General features: G+C 40.4%; 2 protein-coding genes across 5 annotated transcripts; one reads left to right on the top strand and one right to left on the bottom strand.

The window, feature by feature from the left end:
- Positions 1-339: 339 nt before the first annotated feature.
- On the top strand, positions 340-18,979 carry agbl5 (AGBL carboxypeptidase 5). Of its 3 annotated transcripts, none has more exons than XM_080881940.1 (17): positions 340-454; positions 1,192-1,476; positions 1,563-1,734; positions 1,868-2,034; positions 2,168-2,345; positions 3,077-3,255; positions 5,587-6,118; positions 6,304-6,473; positions 6,720-6,855; positions 7,676-7,893; positions 7,992-8,185; positions 10,382-10,561; positions 13,999-14,141; positions 14,263-14,315; positions 14,490-14,677; positions 16,195-16,328; positions 18,515-18,979. In XM_080881940.1, exons 2-17 carry the CDS (start codon positions 1,262-1,264, stop codon positions 18,563-18,565), a joined length of 2,910 nt encoding a protein of 969 aa, XP_080738066.1. In that variant the 5' UTR covers positions 340-454; positions 1,192-1,261; the 3' UTR covers positions 18,566-18,979. The 3 variants fall into 3 exon arrangements, with proteins under 3 accessions (XP_080738066.1, XP_080738065.1, XP_080738067.1); XM_080881939.1 differs by lacking the exon at positions 18,515-18,979 and adding an exon at positions 16,438-17,498; XM_080881941.1 differs by lacking the exons at positions 10,382-10,561; positions 18,515-18,979 and adding an exon at positions 16,438-17,498.
- On the bottom strand, positions 17,630-18,992 carry ost4 (oligosaccharyltransferase complex subunit 4 (non-catalytic)). 2 transcript variants are annotated; one of them, XM_080881945.1, is made up of 3 exons: positions 18,987-18,992; positions 18,231-18,368; positions 17,630-17,758 (listed from the first exon to the last, which is right to left on the bottom strand). In XM_080881945.1, the coding sequence occupies exon 2, from the start codon at positions 18,365-18,367 to the stop codon at positions 18,254-18,256; it is 114 nt and encodes a 37-aa protein (XP_080738071.1). In that variant the 5' UTR covers position 18,368; positions 18,987-18,992; the 3' UTR covers positions 17,630-17,758; positions 18,231-18,253. The 2 variants fall into 2 exon arrangements, with proteins under 2 accessions (XP_080738071.1, XP_080738072.1); XM_080881946.1 differs by having other exon boundaries at positions 18,222-18,368.
- Between the last annotated feature and the right edge of the window lie 41 nt (positions 18,993-19,033).

Raw genomic sequence — 19,033 nt, forward strand, 5'->3', positions numbered from 1 at the left:
GGTAAGGAGGTGGTGACCATTAACCCCAGGTCTGCTTTGTAGAACAGGCCTTTCAGGTTTGAGATATTCTGGGTGCATAATGTCACTGCAATGCTACAGCCAAATAATGCGTGAGACCTTTAAATAAAGTAAGCCTACACTAAGATTACGTTTCTTTATTGCGCTGTTTCATAAGGAAAAGAACAACAAAGTTGGTAACTTTAATTGCTGTTTTTTTTTTAAAGATAAATCTACTTATATTTTGATTATATTTTTGCATGTCCACTGTAATAAGCAGACCAAATGCACAGAATGACTTTAAAACGTTTCGCCTGCAATTTGTTAGGCTAAGACACAAGGAAATTTCCAGGCAGTGTCAGTTCTCCAGAGAACCCTGAACGCAGCATACAGAGCTATGAATTGAGGGTTGAGAAGGACGGTGAAACAAAAATGGACATCGATCGAAAATAGGCTGGTAAAATTGACATTTTATATTTTCACATAAAGACGCTGATGCAGATTAGGTGTCGAGGTAGTGTGTGGACCAAAAACGTAGAATAATTAAAAAAAAAACAGATTCCTTCAGAGCAATGACTGCTAGTTCCGTTGCTAAGTTAGCCTCCGTAGCTTAGAAAGGTATGCTAGCTGTGTGGAACATTAAAGGAAGGACACTGGCTATTAGCTGTGTAATCGATTTTAGCTAGCGGTTGCTAATTTGCCTTAAATCATGTGAAATCTTTTTATGAACCGACTGTAATGCTTGCAGCCGTTAGTTCACTCCCCCTTTTTACGCTGCCCTCGATTTCTCGGTCAGCTGTTGTTGTTATTGCTTGTTGTTGATACACTGAAACGTTATTTCATCTTGTTGGAGAGACTTTCACTCGCGTTTTTGTTAATGATAAGGAAACAGTAAGCAACCAATGTACAGCAATGGCTACACGTATAAAGCTTGTAATTGTAGAAAATGTTTTGTGTTGTTGGTTGTGGCCATCGTTGTAGTTTCTGTAATGGCCTCGAGATGTCGCTGTTTAGTCTTACAATCAAAAACTAGTATTATGGTATATTACATCTGTATAAAATTCTTTGTTTATTATGTTTTTGAGAAATACGTTACATATACATAAAACCCCTGTTGTAGCCGGTTATACCTCCTTTCCCTTTTATGTTTTTGCCCAGTGTTAACATATTTTTGTAACCCTAATTTCATGACAGGTGATCTGTGTCAGAACTCTGACGGGCACTTCACAGAAAAGAAAAGTGAAAGAGGCCAGAGTTCAGAGCCATGGAGGCTCGCTTTGGGAATATTGTGTTTAGCTCCAAGTTTGACTCAGGGAACCTGGCACGTGTGGAGAAGGTGGAGAAGGGCAACTCCAGCCTTTCTTCTGACACACCTTCTAGTGGAAGCTCCTCCTCTGGGTCAAGCCTCACCCCTGATTATGAGTTCAATGTGTGGACGCAGCCAGACTGTGCCGGCACAGAGCACGAGAACGGAAACAGGTAACCAAAATTTAATTTTTCGTGCCACACCAACTTTACCACATTAGATGACTTAAAGTATCCCGTATCATGTTGTGGTTTTTCAGATCATGGTTTTACTTCAGTGTGAAGGGGGCAGCACCTGGGAAGTTACTGAAGATCAATGTGATGAACATGAACAATCAGAGGAAACTCTACAGCCAAGGCATGGCTCCTCTCGTACGCACTTTACCGGGCAAAATCCGCTGGGAAAGGATACGAGACAGACCAACATCTGAGGTAGATATTCACTCTCTGAGCCTGTCAGAGAGGATGTGGGCAACAGGACTCTGTGAGGCAGAGTACTGCCTGTCAGGCTATTATTATCCATCTATAAATATCATTCTTCTTCTTTTCTTCTGCTGCTTTTCAGATTGTAGATAACCAGTTCATCCTTTCATTCACTCACCGGCTATTGGAGGTGAGAGGGGCTACCACCTATTTCTCCTTCTGCTACCCATTCTCTTACACAGAGTGCCAGGAGATGCTGCAGCAGTTGGATCAGAGCTACCCCAGGGCTGCTCAGCTCAGTCCGACCAGGTAAAGCGCACAAAAGACACAACTATGTACACACAAATTTGGAATCTTTTCTTTGTCAAAGTACCTTAAATGTGTACAGTTCTCTAACATTTTTTTTCCTTAAACTCTTTCCTGCACTGCTCCCACTGCTTAGTACTCCAGGCACTGTGTATTATCATAGGGAGTTGCTATGCCACTCTCTAGATGGCAATAGGGTGGACCTTCTCACTGTGACCAACTGCAGCGGGATGCAGGATGAACGGGAAGCCCGTCTGCCCAAGCTGTTTCCTGACACCAACACTCCAAGACCACACCGCTTCCCTGGCAAAAGGGTATCATTTAATCATACACAAAAACAAAACAATCACTATTCTGTAAAGGTCCCCTATTATGAAAGTTAGTTTTAGACCATTATGAGATTTTTTTTAAATACATTCCCGTGTGTAAAGTATGATCTGTGAAGCAAAGTCACAATGCACATTCTTCCGAAACCGGGCACCTAGACCGCCTCCAAGCAGTTAGCCTCCCCCCATGAAGAAAAGAGTAAACTAGTACATTCGCACATAATCAACCCATAGCTGCTTGTTTCTTCCTCGGTGAGTCTGATGTAGCGAGTTATAGCATGCTGCTAATATAGATGCTAAATGTAATAATGTGGATTGTCAGCAGCAATTTTCCCACCTTAGAAAGGACTGTTTTACCACAAGTAAAGAAATGATCATTTTAATTTAAACTTAACTGGCTTTTTGTTAAGCTGCATCCACACTGGAAGTGAGTTGCTCATTGTGCATTACTTTTAAGCTGAAGACTGTTCACTTGCAGAAATTCCAGGTTTTGGCTGCCTAGGTAAACCCCTAATGTATTTACTACCAGTACAAATGTCAATTATTGGTATTCTTAAAGTCACTGAATATCCTTGACTTTCTGTGATCTCCAGTTGCCACATGGCTGTGAATCACTTCCAGTGTTTTGTAGATTGGGACCTTTAATGATAATTTATAAGACTCTGACCTTAAACAGGAACGTTCACTCTTGGTATTTGCGTGTCTGTGTGTGTTCCCAGGTGTTTTTTCTCAGCAGTCGGGTGCACCCTGGGGAGACTCCCTCATCATTTGTGTTTAACGGTTTCCTCAACTTCATCCTGAGAAGAGATGACCCACGTGCACACGCGCTGCGCAACATGTTTGTGTTCAAGCTCATTCCCATGCTGAACCCAGACGGGGTTGTCCGTGGACACTACAGGTAAGAGTTTCACATTCATCCACATCCTTAAATGAGACATGAGAGCGTTTCCTCTCAATAATAATGTGAGTAGTGTGTACCACAATTATAGTCTGGAAATGTGCTACAATGTATTGTTGTGCTACAATGTTCTTTCATTATTGTCACAAAGCAAGTTGGTTTGATGTTGAGCCTGTTAAAAGGCTACACAGCAGTTAACAGTTGCTAGTATAAGATGATTAGCTCTGTGTTTCTGCATAGGAAGTCTTACAACTGTAGACCCATATGTACTGCAAATACAATGGATATATCCTATTAAAAATAAGCATTCTGTGTGTTCAAAATCTTTGTTTTTTGGCTTCCTAATGAAATTTTGATTTGAATGGAAAGTTTGTCTGAAGACCAGGCAACCAATGGGGATATGGCACCTGATGCTACAGTGCAAATGTGTCTGAATTTTTACAATGACCATTAGTTTTTGTATTACTATGTGCATATCTTCCTCTTACTTTGCCTTCACAATAGGGCTGCACGATTAATCGTTAGAAAATCGCGATCTCGATTCATACTTATGTGCGATCTCATTTCCAAATGACAACGATTAAAACGACAACCACGATTGTACCGCATTTTGATCCGGGACGTAATCTGCATGAAAACAAGCGCTCACTCTTCCTGCTCAACAAATGACAAGGGCGGAGCCTTATACCACGTGATATAGAAGCTGTGCCGTGTGATGCTAAAATTATCAGGGGGAAAAACAACGGAGAGCACGTCAGGGATGACGAGAAAGTGACAGGAGAAAATCCGTCCCGGTCAACCACCCAAACACCAATAACGGGAACCTTATACAGCACTTTCCTATACCTGTCGAACTTCCGCAGGCACAAAGAAATTACGGAGGCTATCACTTATCACCTGACCAAAGATATGGCTCCATCAACACTGTGCAAAACGAGGGATTTAGGAAAATGATCAACACCCTAGACAAACGCTACACAGTGCTGTCCCGCAACTATTTTTCTATTGTTGCACTACCTGCTCTATACACGCAGCGTCGAGCAACGATGGAGACGGAATTTCAAGCAGTACAACATTTTGCGGCAACAACAAAACGTGAGACATTTGTTGTTTTTATGTTTATTTATTGTTTTTATGTTCAGTCTCAACTGTTACGAAGTTGATGTGCAGTTAATAAGTGCAATAAATATTTATACTGGAAAAGAAAATCGTGAGAGAATCGTGATCTCAATTCTAAGCCAAAAAATCGTGATTCTCATTTTATGCAAAATCGTGCAGCCCTACTTCACAACATTCATTGTCAATATCAACTGAATGTCTCTGCTAACATGTGCATACATTTAAAACTTATATAAGAACTAATTTATGCATGTGTGTGGCCAATGAACCTGCTCGTTTTAGGAGAAATCAAGAAATCCAGCTGGAAAAATTAGGTTTCTTCAAGCCCTATGCAGTTATCACTCAGGGGGAAAAAAGCCCAGTGACTACGACCTACTCAGAAATTACATGCAATTTAATGCAGGCGCATTTGCACTCAGTTAATGGAAAGCTGCCCACCTGCTATCTGCTGTAACACTGTGAAGATATGTATATGCTGACACAGGGGTGAGAGAATAAGAGACACTGGAGAGTTTTTTTCACATTCCCAGCAATAATTTAGACTACACCAATGAGAGAGCACCAAATCATGGTAGACCTAGTGGACACAGGAAGACAGAGTAAAATATCATTAAGTCATAATCTGGTTTTAGCCTGGTTCTTCTTTAATATTTTAACTTTTTTCAGTTTTGAGGTTTTATGTTTAATTATTGTGTACAGACGATAAATTGCTTGCGTTAAATAAATAAAAAAGCAATATCTTTCAAGATGTGACAACTTAAAATACAGTGATGGAAACCCTGGCTCTATTCTGGTTATGGAAACTGCATTTGGTACAAATGATAAGATTCTGGAAATCAAACTGGAAGGGAAAGTCGACCACAGCTGAGTTTAGTTTAGGCTCATCACTGCTACTAGTCATAAGGAGGTTAGAAGAGCCAGCAGAGGTGAGATGTGGTGACCTTTTTACCAGATGTCCCTGTGTCTCAGAGAATGATGCACTGAGGTGTCAGTAAATGGTGACGCTGCTTTCTTGGCATGTTAGTGGTATGCTGCCTCTTCTTTTGATTCCCAGACCTGTGTTCCTCTGTACAATCTAAACATCACCGTGTAATAATGTATAAAATAGCTCACATGTTAAATATAGCAGAGGTGAAGTGTACAAAATACTCTCTGCTGGGTTTAGACTTGTCGACAATAAAAGATTCTTTACTTTCTCTTTTTTTTTTAAAGGACGGATTCCAGGGGTGTGAACCTGAATAGACAATACTTGAACCCCAGCCCCGAGTTACACCCGTCCATCTATGCAGCCAAAACACTGTTGCTCTACCACCACACACACAACCGCTTGCACAAAACACAGCCAAGCACTCGTTCTAACGGCCCCACCCATACAGAGCCCCCAGCTGCTAAAACAAAACCTGCAAATCAGCATGAAGCACCTCCCCTCACTGCCCTCGAAGTCACCTTAAACCAACGGAACGCTGAGAAAGATGCAAATCCTGCGCAGCCAGAGGTCCCCATGATGATGGAGGAAAACACCTGGGCTACCTCAGAGGCAGAGAAGGGAGATCAGAACAGCTCATCGAGCTCCACAGAGACTGTAGTTCCAGGTGCTGGAGATTTAGCAGTACCACAGGTAGAGGAACAGGAGTCGGTGCCACCACAGGAGGGGGGTGTGGCATATTATGTCGACTTGCATGGGCACGCGTCTAAACGTGGGTGTTTCATGTATGGAAATAGCCTTCCTGATGAGAGCCAGCAGGTAATAATGAATGCATTTTATCCATTACTTTGCAGTACTTTTGCAAAATTGTCAAATAACATTCAAATTTGTTTTTTACTTTTCTTTCATTGAAATTTTTTTTTTTTTAGAAAAACATTTTCTACATTACATTTGTAATACTTTCTGTCACGTGTGTCTGAATTGCTGTGATTTTCTTGCCGCAGGTCGAGAACATGCTGTATCCAAGGCTGATCGCTGTGAATTCTGCCCACTTTGATTTTCTGGGCTGTAACTTCTCTGAGAAAAACATGTACGCACGAGACAAGAGAGATGGCCAATCTAAAGAAGGCAGCGGTCGGGTTGCCATTCACAAGGCAATAGGGCTGCTTCACAGGTCAGACATTAGATTTATGACATTGCTGCAATCTGTGTTCGGTGTAGGAAGTTTATGTAGTCATTTTTCAGGTGTTTAAAGTGTGATTTCCAGAATTTTTACTCAGTTTCGAATTAGCCATAATGACCAAGTGCAGATTTTGTGGGCCCAGTACAAATTAAGTTGCAAAAAGCCTTGGAAACACAGTAATGCTTTTGTGTTGTAATTTTATATTTTATCTTGCTTCTGCAACTGGGTACCGACCAGTTACACTCTGGAGTGCAACTATAACACAGGAAAAACCATGAATACAATCCCACCTGCCTGCCATGACAACGGAAGAGCTACCCCCCCTCCACCTCCATCCTTCCCTCCAAAATACACTCCAGAAATATTTGAGCAGGTAGGAAGCGCATATATAACACACACATGCATATCATATCATATCATATCATATTATGCTCCACTTTTCTTTGAATTATTTCCCACCCATAGACTTTACTTGGGAGGTATGTCCAAGTGTATTACCATCCCCTTCAAGCATACTTGTCACCTCACATTAGAATTTTCTATTTTCATTTTTTTTATTGATTAGTGAGAGCAACATCTCAAAGACAAGGCCTACTTGCTCTTATTTTGAAAGCACACTAACCACAGCCTGCAGCATACTGTATGTGGAACCGGTTAAGACACATGTGATGAGCTCACTGAAGCTATAGAGCAAAACGAGGGTTACCTTGACATCAAGACAATGGAGTTAGAGTTATTCGGCAGGATGAAAGACTCACTAGAGAGCAGATTATATTACTTAGATGTTGTTACAAAGTATTTGGCAAATCAAATATTTAGAAAGAGAAACTATGTTGCTAATGACCGATAAAGCACTTGTATGCACCGACCCTCTTCCTCCAACAAATAGAACCTAAATCTATGACCTAAATCAATACCATCTGGAAAGTGTAGGAAAAACATATCTGGACAGAAAAACACAGTGGAACACTGTCAGTCATTGACTGGCCTCCCCAGAACCCGGATCTATATTTGCACATTTTAATAAATCATTGCACCTGTTTCCCATTTTTCTACAAAATATAAAGAAATGAGATGTGTCTCAAGACAGTACTGTACACCTACCCTGACATGTTAAAGAAATTTGGCAATTTATGTAAACAAAGTGTGCCCATCTATATCAGTTCTGAAATAAATTTGGGTGATGCCATCAGGTGGGGCGTGCTGTGGCGATCTCTGCCCTGGACATGGCAGAGTGTAACCCTTGGCCGCGACTGGTGCTTTCTGAGCACACCTGTCTGACAAATCTGCGAGCCTGGATCCTCAAGCACGTCCGCAACACCAAAGGACTGAACACTCACATCCATGCCAACCCTCCCCCACGAATACACCACAATGGCAGCAAGGTGTCACCACCAAAGAGCTTTAACAAGTGAGTTCCCACACATTTTTTTAACTTGGATGCCTTTAGTTTGTCCAAAGATAACAGCTGGGTCATGGATTTCTGTGATTTCTTCATTTTCCTACTAGCTGTCTGTCTGGATCTGCATCGGAGAACACCTTCAGCCGCGTCCGCTGCAACAGCCAAAGTAGCAGCAGCCAAACACCCTCGCCGAAGATGCACAATTCCCCAAGTTTTACTTTCGGGTGCCCCCCACCCCGAACTCATACACAGCACAACAGCAGCGGACGTGGAGGCAACAAAACACTCGGGCCAGTCAGAGGTAAGTTGAATTCCCAACTATCTGCCTGTGCTGTGGCTGCCTTTTTTTTTTTTTTTTTTCTTAAGTCACATCTCCTTTAGTGGTCCTCTGCTCCACTCTCTCTCTCTCTGTATCACAAATCCTCTCTTGTGGTCTCTCTCTTTCTCATTTTCTTCTCTTTCCTTTTCTTCAACCTCTTGTTCGTTGCTGTTGGAGCTGTTCAGAAAGGCTGGCTGATGTGTTATTGTCTGCGTGAATGTTAGTTTCTGGTTTGCTGCGCGTGACGTGAAACTGGCAGCAAGGTTTGGGATGAGCTTGGTGTCCTGGATGTTAACGACCTGTAACATCCCCCACATTACCCCCGCATGACCTTTGCATGACCCCTTTTCCTGCTGCTGTGTCCTTACCCTAAAGAAATTTTTCTCACAGTATGGATAATACAGTATTCTAACATGATGTTTAGAGTTAGTTAGAGTTATCAAGTTTCTTTTCTCCTTTTAAAGAAATATGATGAGTGCAGAATAGACACGCGTCCCTGTCTCAATAACACATGTACCAGGGTTTCCACCAGTGTATAAAGGGTTTGCACGTGACATCATGGGCATGTCGAGCTGTCCGCTATATTGGACGTGATAAGCATCACTACTTTTTTGGCTCCTCACAATGCCTGTATTCTGCTACATCAGGGGTGGGCAACTCCAGGCCCCGAGGGCCGGTGTCCTGCAGGTTTTAGATCTCACCCTGGGTCAGCACACCTGAATCAAATGATTAGTTCATTACCAGGCCTCTGGAGAACCTAAAGACATGTTGAGGAGGTCATTTATCCATTTAAATCAGCTGTGTTGGATCAAGGACACATCTAAAACCTGCAGGACACCGGCCCTCGAGGCCTGGAGTTGCCCACCCCTGTGCTACATGGTTGGGTGCAGCAATCATCAGAGACAGAAAAAAAATCTTTTTAACCGCTTTCCTGTTGTTTCAGATAGAAGAATATGAAAATAAAGTTGGCAGATAAAGGCATCAGATAAACAATTTAACAATTATAAGTTAATTACATTTTTAACCTCCTAAGACCCCAACTCTTTCGTGGCATGTATTTTTAATTTCTCCTTGCTATTTGGGCTGATTGGGACCTGATGAATGTAAAAACAAAGAATTACATTTTTTTGTTTTTTACCTGATTTTTGTCTCTGAGAAAAAGGAGATCCACAATTATTAAAGGGCATTAAAGAACCTGGCAAATGTTATGACTTTATTCTGTTTTACTTACTCTGCTCATATTCATCCATTTCGGTCCATTAATCACTGTAAGATATATCCTTCATCACTTTATTTCAATAGAGTTGAATATGTTTTGGTGTTCTCCAGCTTGTATATGCATGCATGCTTTTAGGTCTGTTCAATATAATGATATATGTCGGATGACGATATAAAAACATCTATCGTTTCATTTTACGCTATCGTTTGTTTCGTGGTGTCACAAAATAAACTGTTTACGGCAATGTTTTTTCATCGTTTTGATGGTCACTGTAGTGGCTATATTAATTTCTTTACGTTCCCTCTTTCTCTTACATTTAAAATAACCACACTACAGATGGATAAGCAACTTTTTTTATGCGTTGTCGTTAGCGGCAATGACGGTAAACCCAGCTTGTGGCTCCGCTGTCTGCTTGTTTATTTTTCCACATTAACCTTTCACAATAAAGCTGAAGATCTGTTGAGATTTTTCAAAATAAACTGAAATGATGACAAACAGAAGGACCAGTCAAAACAAATCGAGGACCTTATTCCTAAACGAGGGGCTACCTCTGTAGCATGGACATGGTTTGGTTATGAAAAGTCTGACACGGACCAGAAAACTGTACTACAGAATTTACAGAAAATGTAAAATTTTTGTGACATATATCGTTGTCGGGACGATAAAGGTCTTATATCGGGATATGAGATTTTGGTTATATCGCACCTACATGCTTTTTACTTTCTCTTCATGCTGGAAGTGTGAAAAAAGATATAGCGATTGTCTTCCTTTTCTCTTTCCTGGCAGAAACCCTGTGTACCAAAAGAATTTCAGTTTGCTTTCATGAGTTTTTTTGCATTTACTTTGCGTTACCTGTAATGACTTTGTTCTCAGTGCATGCAGGGTAGTTTCAGCCACTTTGTGTATCCCTACGGTCCCTGCACGTCTCTGAGCAGGTGTATGTGTCTCCCTCTCTGTAGACACTAAGCCCCAGGAGAAGAGACGCCCCCCCCATCACCACCGCTTCATCCTCCGGTCTCCCAGCAACAGCCACACACCCGCTCGTCCCCCACTCTCACCCCCTTCCTCCTCGTCCTCCTCATCTTCCTCAGTGTGTGCAGCAGGCTCCTGTCCCCTCCCGGCCTCCGTCAGTATGACAGGTCTGTACTCCCTCCAGCCCCCCAGCCTCTCCACCTTGCTCCCATCCCTGCAGGCCCTGCCCCGCCCTGGGCTGCTCTCCAAACTGAGTCCCCTGCTCCTTCAGAGCTTACCGCCGGCCGCCAGCAGTCCAACTGGGCCCACCCCGGACTGAATCTGACTTAAACCATGAAACACTGGGCACATGTCCTTGTGCGAGATGATTGAGTGAGATTGTCTTTTCAGAAACCAGCCTGGTAGTCCATGTAGGTCAAAGCGTGCGTGCAAAACATCACTGGTGCTAGTAAATAATTTTTTTTCTTTCTGCACAGTAATTACATGTCTACAGTTTTAGCACCTTAAGGTAAATAACACTTTCACTTGAGAGCGAATGTGTTCCTCAGATCTCAGCTATGACTGAAATGCTTTTTCTCACCGACCTTGAATCAAGTGCTGGTTGCCGCACTGTCCTCTGGCTCTTTGATAAACATAGCAGACTGGTTAGTAAATGGGGATATTTGCTTGGGTACCTAATATCTGCTGTCCTATAAGACGTTCAGAGCACACAGTAGATGTTATCCGTAGACCTCATAATATTATAATATGGATCCAGACGAAGCTTTTTCTGTATACAATAATAAGCTAAAGCTAATTACCACGTTACTCTGCTCACCATTTGAAAGTAGCCGGGAGATTTTCTTCTTTATTCGCACAGTTGCTTTTGTGATGCGTTTAATGTTTGAATTATTTATTGATTTTATTTGACTTTTGAGACATATTTTTATAGACTGAACACAGTCAGACTTTATTTTCTTTAAAAGCCTTCCAAAGCACCCTCTGATCTGTTCTGTTGTCTTTGGGTTTCACTTTAATGTTGATTTGTAAAACGATGTCACAAGTCGATCACATTATACTGTCATTTGAGGCTAAACATTTAAATAGCTTTTTTTAATTTCTTATGATTCAAAGTGACATTCAAAGGTTTGCTTTTAGATTTTTGTACACAAGTCAGTTTTTCATTATCTAAATACCATTAAAAATAAATAAAAACAAAAACCTGCATCATTCCAATGTCGGACCAACATTGGTCATGACGTTATAATCACAGCATAGCCTACTGCCAGAAACTGTGTACCCTCATTAGCTTAAGTCCTTAAGGGGCACCCACACAGGAAACGTTGTGCGGCTCATTCGTTGGCATTTACCATCCTCATACATCAGTAAACAGCATCCTTCCCTCTCATTGGTGATAGCTACAATTTCTCTGATTATCGTTGACTTTGGTCACCATGTCACTCACTTCCTGTGTGGAGACCTCATTATGGATTTTGCAATCTTGTAGCTGCTTTGGGATAACTACGGTTGATTTGTGGGGCTATTTGCCAGCAAGTAGTATTATATGAAAAGAATGAGTTTAGCTTATAACCAGTTTGACTGGCAGGTGTTTATTGTTTTTTTAATATGACACTAACACTGGTCTGGTGTAAATATGGTGAAGACTTTTTGTTTGTTTATGTATTATATGTTTCCTTAAACCGATGAAGATAATATTTATCCTAATTTGTTCAAGCAGATAGACATGTTCCTTGTGTAAATTGATCGTGGCAGGTGTGTAGTAGGCTGTCGACGGCTAGAGTTAATATATCTTGTGGTAAGCAGTCATGAGAAGCTGCCATGTTGTCTAAGATTTTACTCATCTATTGTGGAATTATAGTAACTTGTCTGTAATTCGTTTTTTGCGTGCTGTTATCCAAGTACTTGATGATGGTCTGTGTTTTAGGACCGGCCGTTTATGTTGCACTGAACATGCAGAAGTGAATTATTATTTATTTATTTTTTCTTCTTTTTTAGAAGGAGCAAACAAACCAGACCATTAAGGGATCAAAATAGCTTTCAGAATATCTGGCCTTTGCTCACTGTAGCTACTGTCTGATCCAGTGCTGTTACACATTGTAGTTAAGCTGTGCCTTGCTTTGTTGTAAGCAGTAGGTTTTGAAGGTCCTGCTCCTATTGTGATCTTATAGGGTATATATCCTTCTTCTTCATCTGTCTTTCATATTCAGTGTGACTTGCCTAAGTTGCAGTGATCTCACAACATAAATTTCTTGCGAATTCAAGCGTTGTTAAGCCAAATAAAAAGCTCTTGTAGAAACAGTCCTTAATACTCACGCTGGGCTCAGACTACATGATACTTCAGTCTGTCGCAGTGGTCGATGTGTCAGGTGGTTAAGAGTTATAAAATCTTGTTCATCTCTTCTTTCACAATCAGTGTGATATCATTGGAGGTACAGTTGATTTTAAATAAGAGTGTCAACAGAACAGCAAACAAAGGAGTGTCTATGACGCTGGCTATCTTGTGTTACTGCTTCTCACACTTCTTCCTAACTATACTGGAACATCATTCTCTCTTTTGTAATGTATGCAATAGTACACCTACCTTATATGCTAGCCCTTTTGTTGGCACATAGCTTTTTTTTTGTCTATCATGACACCCTATTGGCATGCGTTACTCTCATTTTTGTTCCCAACCTCCAATCGATGCTTTACGTGACTCAGATCTGACCAGCCTGGTATCGTATAGTCTGAACACGGCATTAGCTTCAAATGTCAGCTCTCTTAAGTTAGAGAAGCTCAGAAAACCCTGCAAATCTGATGGTTGTCTTGTGCTTACTGGACAGTAGTCTCATCTAATATTACTGTACTAAAGGTTTTAGTGTAGCCTCAGCTCAGTGGAGTTACGATCTATCAGTTTAGATCAGTGCCCTGCTAAATGGTGAAGGAGTGTTCTGTAGTTGTTGTTTTTTTTCCTGCTTTCTCACTGTGAGCTATGATGTTCTGTGTCCCAGTTGTTTCAGCCTTAAAGCGTCTACGTCTTCATTGAAAATGACGAACTCAGCTTTAGGTGAAAACACTGTATGCATAGTCACATTCTCAGTAGGTCTTTCGGCTTTATACTCCTTATGAGAATTGTGCCGTTTCCTTCAATGTGGTGCTAACCTTCTATACCAGACTACAGTTATGTGTTTGTCCTTGTAACGTCTCTACAATTGTCACCTTTCTTGAATGTGCCGCTGTCTTTTAGCGCCTCTCTGTTTAACCTCTGGAATAAAAACTATCCGTTTGTCAAGCAGCTACAGAGTGTGGGTCCTTTTGCTCTCTTTTGACTCTGATTGTGATCTTTATTTTTCAACTTTCACGTCAAGGAAAAGATCAACACCAAAACTCTCACCACTTAAACTTAGTTAGGAGTATATGTAGATTATGAGATATTACAGGACATTCAGTTATTTCAACATATTTGGTTTTTGCCAGCATAATTGTGATACTTTAAACATACACACACTAAATGGCTTAAATCTTAAGTTTTATAAATCAGATACTTAGTGTTTCATCTTCCACTCTTTGTTTCTCCTTTCTTCTCTTTGTTCTGTTTATTTATGTGTCTTCATGTGGTTGACAGGCATTAGCTGCCCGGACCTTGAGACTGGTGGACCCAGTTCTGCGGTCTGGTCCAGAATGCCTCTACCTGTACGTCCTGGGCACATAGGGAGAGGGTGCCGAACTCTTACAATCACTCATCCTCCCACAGAAGCTGGTAGAGAGGTTAGGTTACCTTGCTGGCTCACTCACTGAGCAAATTCACATTTCCATTATTAACACTTTGTCCCGTATTAATATACACTTAGACTATGATGTGTTGTTGTAATGTCTCCATGTGTCACAGACTGCTAAAGACCAGGGGCCTGAACACATCCTTTCCTCCATCAAATTTAGCAAGTAAGCCCTATCTTTTTTCTTTTTTTTTTTGCATTGTAATAATTTGAATCCAAAACAGTCAACAAAGGCTGGGATCTGAAAAATGAAATGAAAACCACACTGGAAACCCCTTCTTCATGCTGATATTTTCTTTCTTGAATAGCGAAAATGTTAACCTCTCTGTCGCCTGCCCAGGTGTGAGCTGCAGCCCCACGTCAGCCGCATTCCCATCCGAAGGATGGGGTCGACTGACGCACCTCCCAAACACAACAATAAAGCATCTCCATCTAGCAATAACCCACCAGGAGGTAAAGAGGTGTCTGCTACCATGAAGGTGTGGAAGCTGCTCAGACCTGGCCTCCACAGACACCTGTCATTGTCAGGCATGTACACCTGCTTGTTGCTCTGGGCTGTTTATGACATAGATTACAGAGATGAGCTGACCAATGATCAGTTAAAAATGGGGATAAGTGACATGAAGGCATCTCATAAAAGTATGTTTTACTTGATATTAAAGGAGAATCGTTTCTAAAACAACAACATAGAACTCATGATTGTGCTTATTTGTGCATCTGACCACAGTGTGCATGAAATGTAATGAGATAACTTTGAATGACATCCAGAGAATTTTCAGATACCACTTTTGAAGCTCAGATCTGTACATCCATATAAAGGACACACATTCAGGATCCCCAAGTGGTAGAATGACTTCAGTCACCCCCTGATTTTGACACTGGCTAATATGAGGTGGACATTTCTGATTTTAAGTGAAATATTTCAACAGCTGTTTTTGGTGCAGTCATACATTTCCCCCTTCTAATTACTATGGTGTTTGCCACCTGGCTTTGATCCGCAGATGTAGAAGTTACTTTAGTGGTAATTAGCATATGTTAGCATAGTGATGCTTCAGAGTGGACCTATTAGGCACATTAGCTTAATGTTTTTATTCTTGAGCTCTGCTACAAGTTTTGAATGATACACATGCTTATTTTAGTGACACCTTGACACAGTCCCTCAGGTTATCCACCATCTTAAACAACATGTTTTACCGCTACAGTGCCGAATGCTTGTAATAAATATAAGTAAAACTTTCTCTGAGGCCCATGTATGTAAGAGTGATATATATATGAGAATGGAAAAATATATAATTTATGATGGTCAACCCAGGCACATAGCTCTGGCTCTGAGCAAGAAAGCCCTACCCACTTGCTGCTCAGATCTTTTGTTTGCAATCAGCAGCCAGTCAGAAGAAAGTCAGCTTAAGGAAGGGGCGTGAGCTGATTTCTGTGATGTAGTGAACTGAAGAGCTGCGCCAAGGCCCAGCATGACATAAATAAAGATTAATTTCAGCTTCAAAACTTTGGAATATGGAGCTGAACTGAGTGTAACTGGTCTTGTTTAATCCAGGGAACACGCTATCTGTGACCATACACTGCAATCCCCTCTCATTCACATCAACCAGACACAAGAGTCTTCCTGTTAAAGGGGAGTTTTTCCTTCCCACTGTCGCCTAAGTGCTTGCTCATAGGGGGTCATATGATTGTTGGGTTTTTCTCTGTATCTATTATTGTACAATCTACTGTACAATATAAAGCGTCTTGAGGCGACTGTTGTTGTGATTTGGCGCTGTATAAATAAAATTGAATTGAAAAGAGTAAAAATAAACAGATGGAACCCAGCAGTCTTTAGACTCAGAAATGGACTTTAATAAACTGCCTCCTGCTGGAGCATTTTATTACTGCACTACATAATTTTGTGTCCACTAAAATGTAACAATTTCTGAAGTACTGGTCCTTAAATCCACAATGTCACCATCAAGTTTTACTTAATACTCCCATTTCCCTTATTACAGTGGACATCTCACATATTCTTTGCTTCCCTCTGTTATTCCATTCTGCAGGTGTATCTGAGAAAGAAGCTGCCATACAGCTGGCCTCTAAAGCTTTAATGAAGAAAAGCACAGACAGAAGTATCACGTGCAAAGAAAGTGCTATCATAGAAAGTGCAGCAGAGGACATGGGAACACAACAACAGGTGAAAACCGATGTGCACACTTCTTGTTGTTAATGTACATTTAGATTGAAGCTATAATTTAATATGAATAACTAAAAGATGACTAGGCTGTGTGATGTTGTCTTTAAAGGCGGAGGAAACTCCAGTGACTGTGCCTGACACTGTGAACATGTGTGAGACAGTAACCCTGTGTGGAGAAGCCTAGGAAACCGACAGCCTAAAAATATCATATTGAGCAATTGAATACTTCAAAATGTGAGAGGGGCTTGTCACCAGTGGAGGATTGGTTGGGGCATGATGATGTGCAATATAAATAAATTTTTTTATGTTTAATCGTATTGTTTTTAGCCTTTTTGGGCAACATTTAGAACCTAGAATTACCTGTTACAACTACTGAGCAGCTTTTGTTTTTACTGGAATAGCTGAAGGTTAAGTGCCTTGCTCTATGACATTACATTAGCAGCTGTATTGGGGGAGTGGTTCAATCTTTTCAAATTTTTCCAGCTGCTCAAGAATGCAGACTTGAAACATCCTTGAACATTTCAGCTACCATAATTGTACCTCACATTTCCTGTTTTTGTGATTTAAGTTGCATTTTTCTGGTCCTTGCTGCTCCCCTCAGATACCGACCAATACTGTTATGCACTGCTAAATATTTTATTAGGCAGCCACTTGTACAATTACAGGGAAGGGCTGATTTTTATTTAGACTCATAAGCACAATAGCAACTTTATAATCTCATTATCTCTATTGTGGATGTTTAACAAATGTGAGATGAGTGTATTTATTCCCCTTTTGTGATTTGCACATACTGTTTATAAAATGGTTTTCACCTACTTGGCCTTTTTTTTTTTTTTTTTAGTTTTTGTGATTCTACTCACCATAAAAGTAAATGTCACATTATAAAATCCTCCTGCGTGCAGGTTTAAAATAATGTATTATGTGTATAAGAAACCAAAATTGCTGAAGCTAAAACAAGCTTTGTGTGAGGCTTATGGAAGTCGAGGGTTAAGTTAATGCTGCAAAATGCACTCAGTGAGGTTAATGAAGGAAACGTGATGCATCCGAATGGAGTGAACACCTAAATAGTAACCCGTTTGTACTGAATTAACTTTTAACTTTTCTTCCTTTTATATGTACATGTGTATATTTATTCAGATAGCGTTCGTGTTTTGGGTTTTTTTGCAAAGATTGTGATGAACAAAACTGTGTTTAAATTTGGAAGTATAAATAACCTGCAATAAACTCCATGTATTTTAAAGTTGCATAACAAATGTTTACATGTGTACAGAGCAGGTGAAAAAATTCAAAGACTGTAGAAATTCAAATTCAAACATGTTTATTAGAAAAAGAAAAAAGATCCTTGTGCAAACAGAAATTACACCTCTTAGAAAGAGGAGATGACGAGGGGGATGATGTAATCAAGGTGGTGGTTTTGACATCCATCTCGTCTGTGGGGAGGAAAAGAAAGCCTCAGTCGTTTCACAGTTGTTAAACCTTAAAATCCTGTTTGTTTGTAATTATTCCTCCAGATTTTTAGTAGTGCTCAGTGATCAGCCATGAACTAGGATGGAACAAATTAACTCTATATATGTAGCCCAATAACCTTTATTTCTGTGCATTTTCCTTTATTAATGACACTTACTGAAAACTGTAGAAGAGACTTTTCTTCAATAATAGAATAATGTAGCACTGGCAGCACCAAAATTATACTAACTAAATGTAAAAGCTGCCATACTATAAAACAGTTATAGATGGATTTGAGTCATGTTTTTTAATACATGGGGGTATACATAATAGAAACACAATAAAAAGAAAAACTGAAAGAACCTGCTTTTGTCCAATTTGTTATTTTATGATGATCAACATCAGAAATGACAATGTTAAAAGAAAAAAACGCAAACAGTGTCTGACCTCACTGACCTCTGCAGTCATACTGTACAACTCTACTCCTGCTTCTTGGGGTTATTCACAGCAACGTAGTGGTATAACACCACTAGCAGGAACAAGGAGACGCCAAGCATGTTGGCAAATATGGCCAGCTGCACGTCTGTCACCATTCTGCAAAAGGACACAGAGGCAAGATTAGGCAGGTGCTGGGGTGAAGAAAAAGTGTGTTACATCAGTGGGTAGTAGGAGAAGAGGCATTTTCAAAAGGTTAAAATAAAGTCATGTTTATTTTGTATATTCTGTGCTTATTTTTACAGCTTTGGCAGATATCTGAATGCATTTCAGGACCTTTCACCAGTTTCAAATAAATGTCATTCTCTTTCACTAGCGACTTGAAGGTAAGGCATGACAAGTATGTCACAAATTAACACAAAGTTGGGAAAAAATGAAATAGTAGCGAGATCATGCACAACTTCATGTAATGTTACAATTAAGTGCCGACATTTTGCACGTTGCCGCAGTTTGCATATTAGGATTTTTATGTGAATCAACAGAGTGATAATAACAGATAGGAGTGATCGGATAGTTTCAAAATAATCCGCCAAATTATCATATTTTAGTAAAATTTCTAAGTGGACAATCAACGTAGCTTTAGCGATGCTAAGCATGCTAACTACTAACACCCCCACGAACTGAACTAAGTAAAATAAGTAACGTTTCATATTATATTTCAGCAAAATTACAAATTTTATCCAAGTGCAATCACGTTTACCAAATGTTATCACTCACATTTTCTGTTAAATTGCTTTTTAACTCCCGGTTCGAGCAATACTCCA

Source organism: Rhamphochromis sp. 'chilingali' (genome assembly GCF_963969265.1).
Source record: "Rhamphochromis sp. 'chilingali' genome assembly, chromosome: 5".
NCBI classification, from domain to species: Eukaryota; Metazoa; Chordata; class Actinopteri; order Cichliformes; family Cichlidae; genus Rhamphochromis; species Rhamphochromis sp. 'chilingali'.

Bases quoted from the DNA above. Each gene is read 5' to 3' on its own strand.
- agbl5 (XM_080881939.1), top strand. From the start codon at position 1,262: ATGGAGGCTCGCTTTGGGAATATTGTGTTTAGCTCCAAGTTTGACTCA. The intron at 3,256-5,586 runs GTAAGAGTTTCA...TTTTTTTTAAAG, and splicing joins GTTGTCCGTGGACACTACAG to GACGGATTCCAGGGGTGTGA. The intron at 16,329-16,437 runs GTGAAAACCGAT...TTGTCTTTAAAG, and splicing joins ACATGGGAACACAACAACAG to GCGGAGGAAACTCCAGTGAC.
- ost4 (XM_080881945.1), bottom strand. From the start codon at position 18,367: ATGGTGACAGACGTGCAGCTGGCCATATTTGCCAACATGCTTGGCGTC.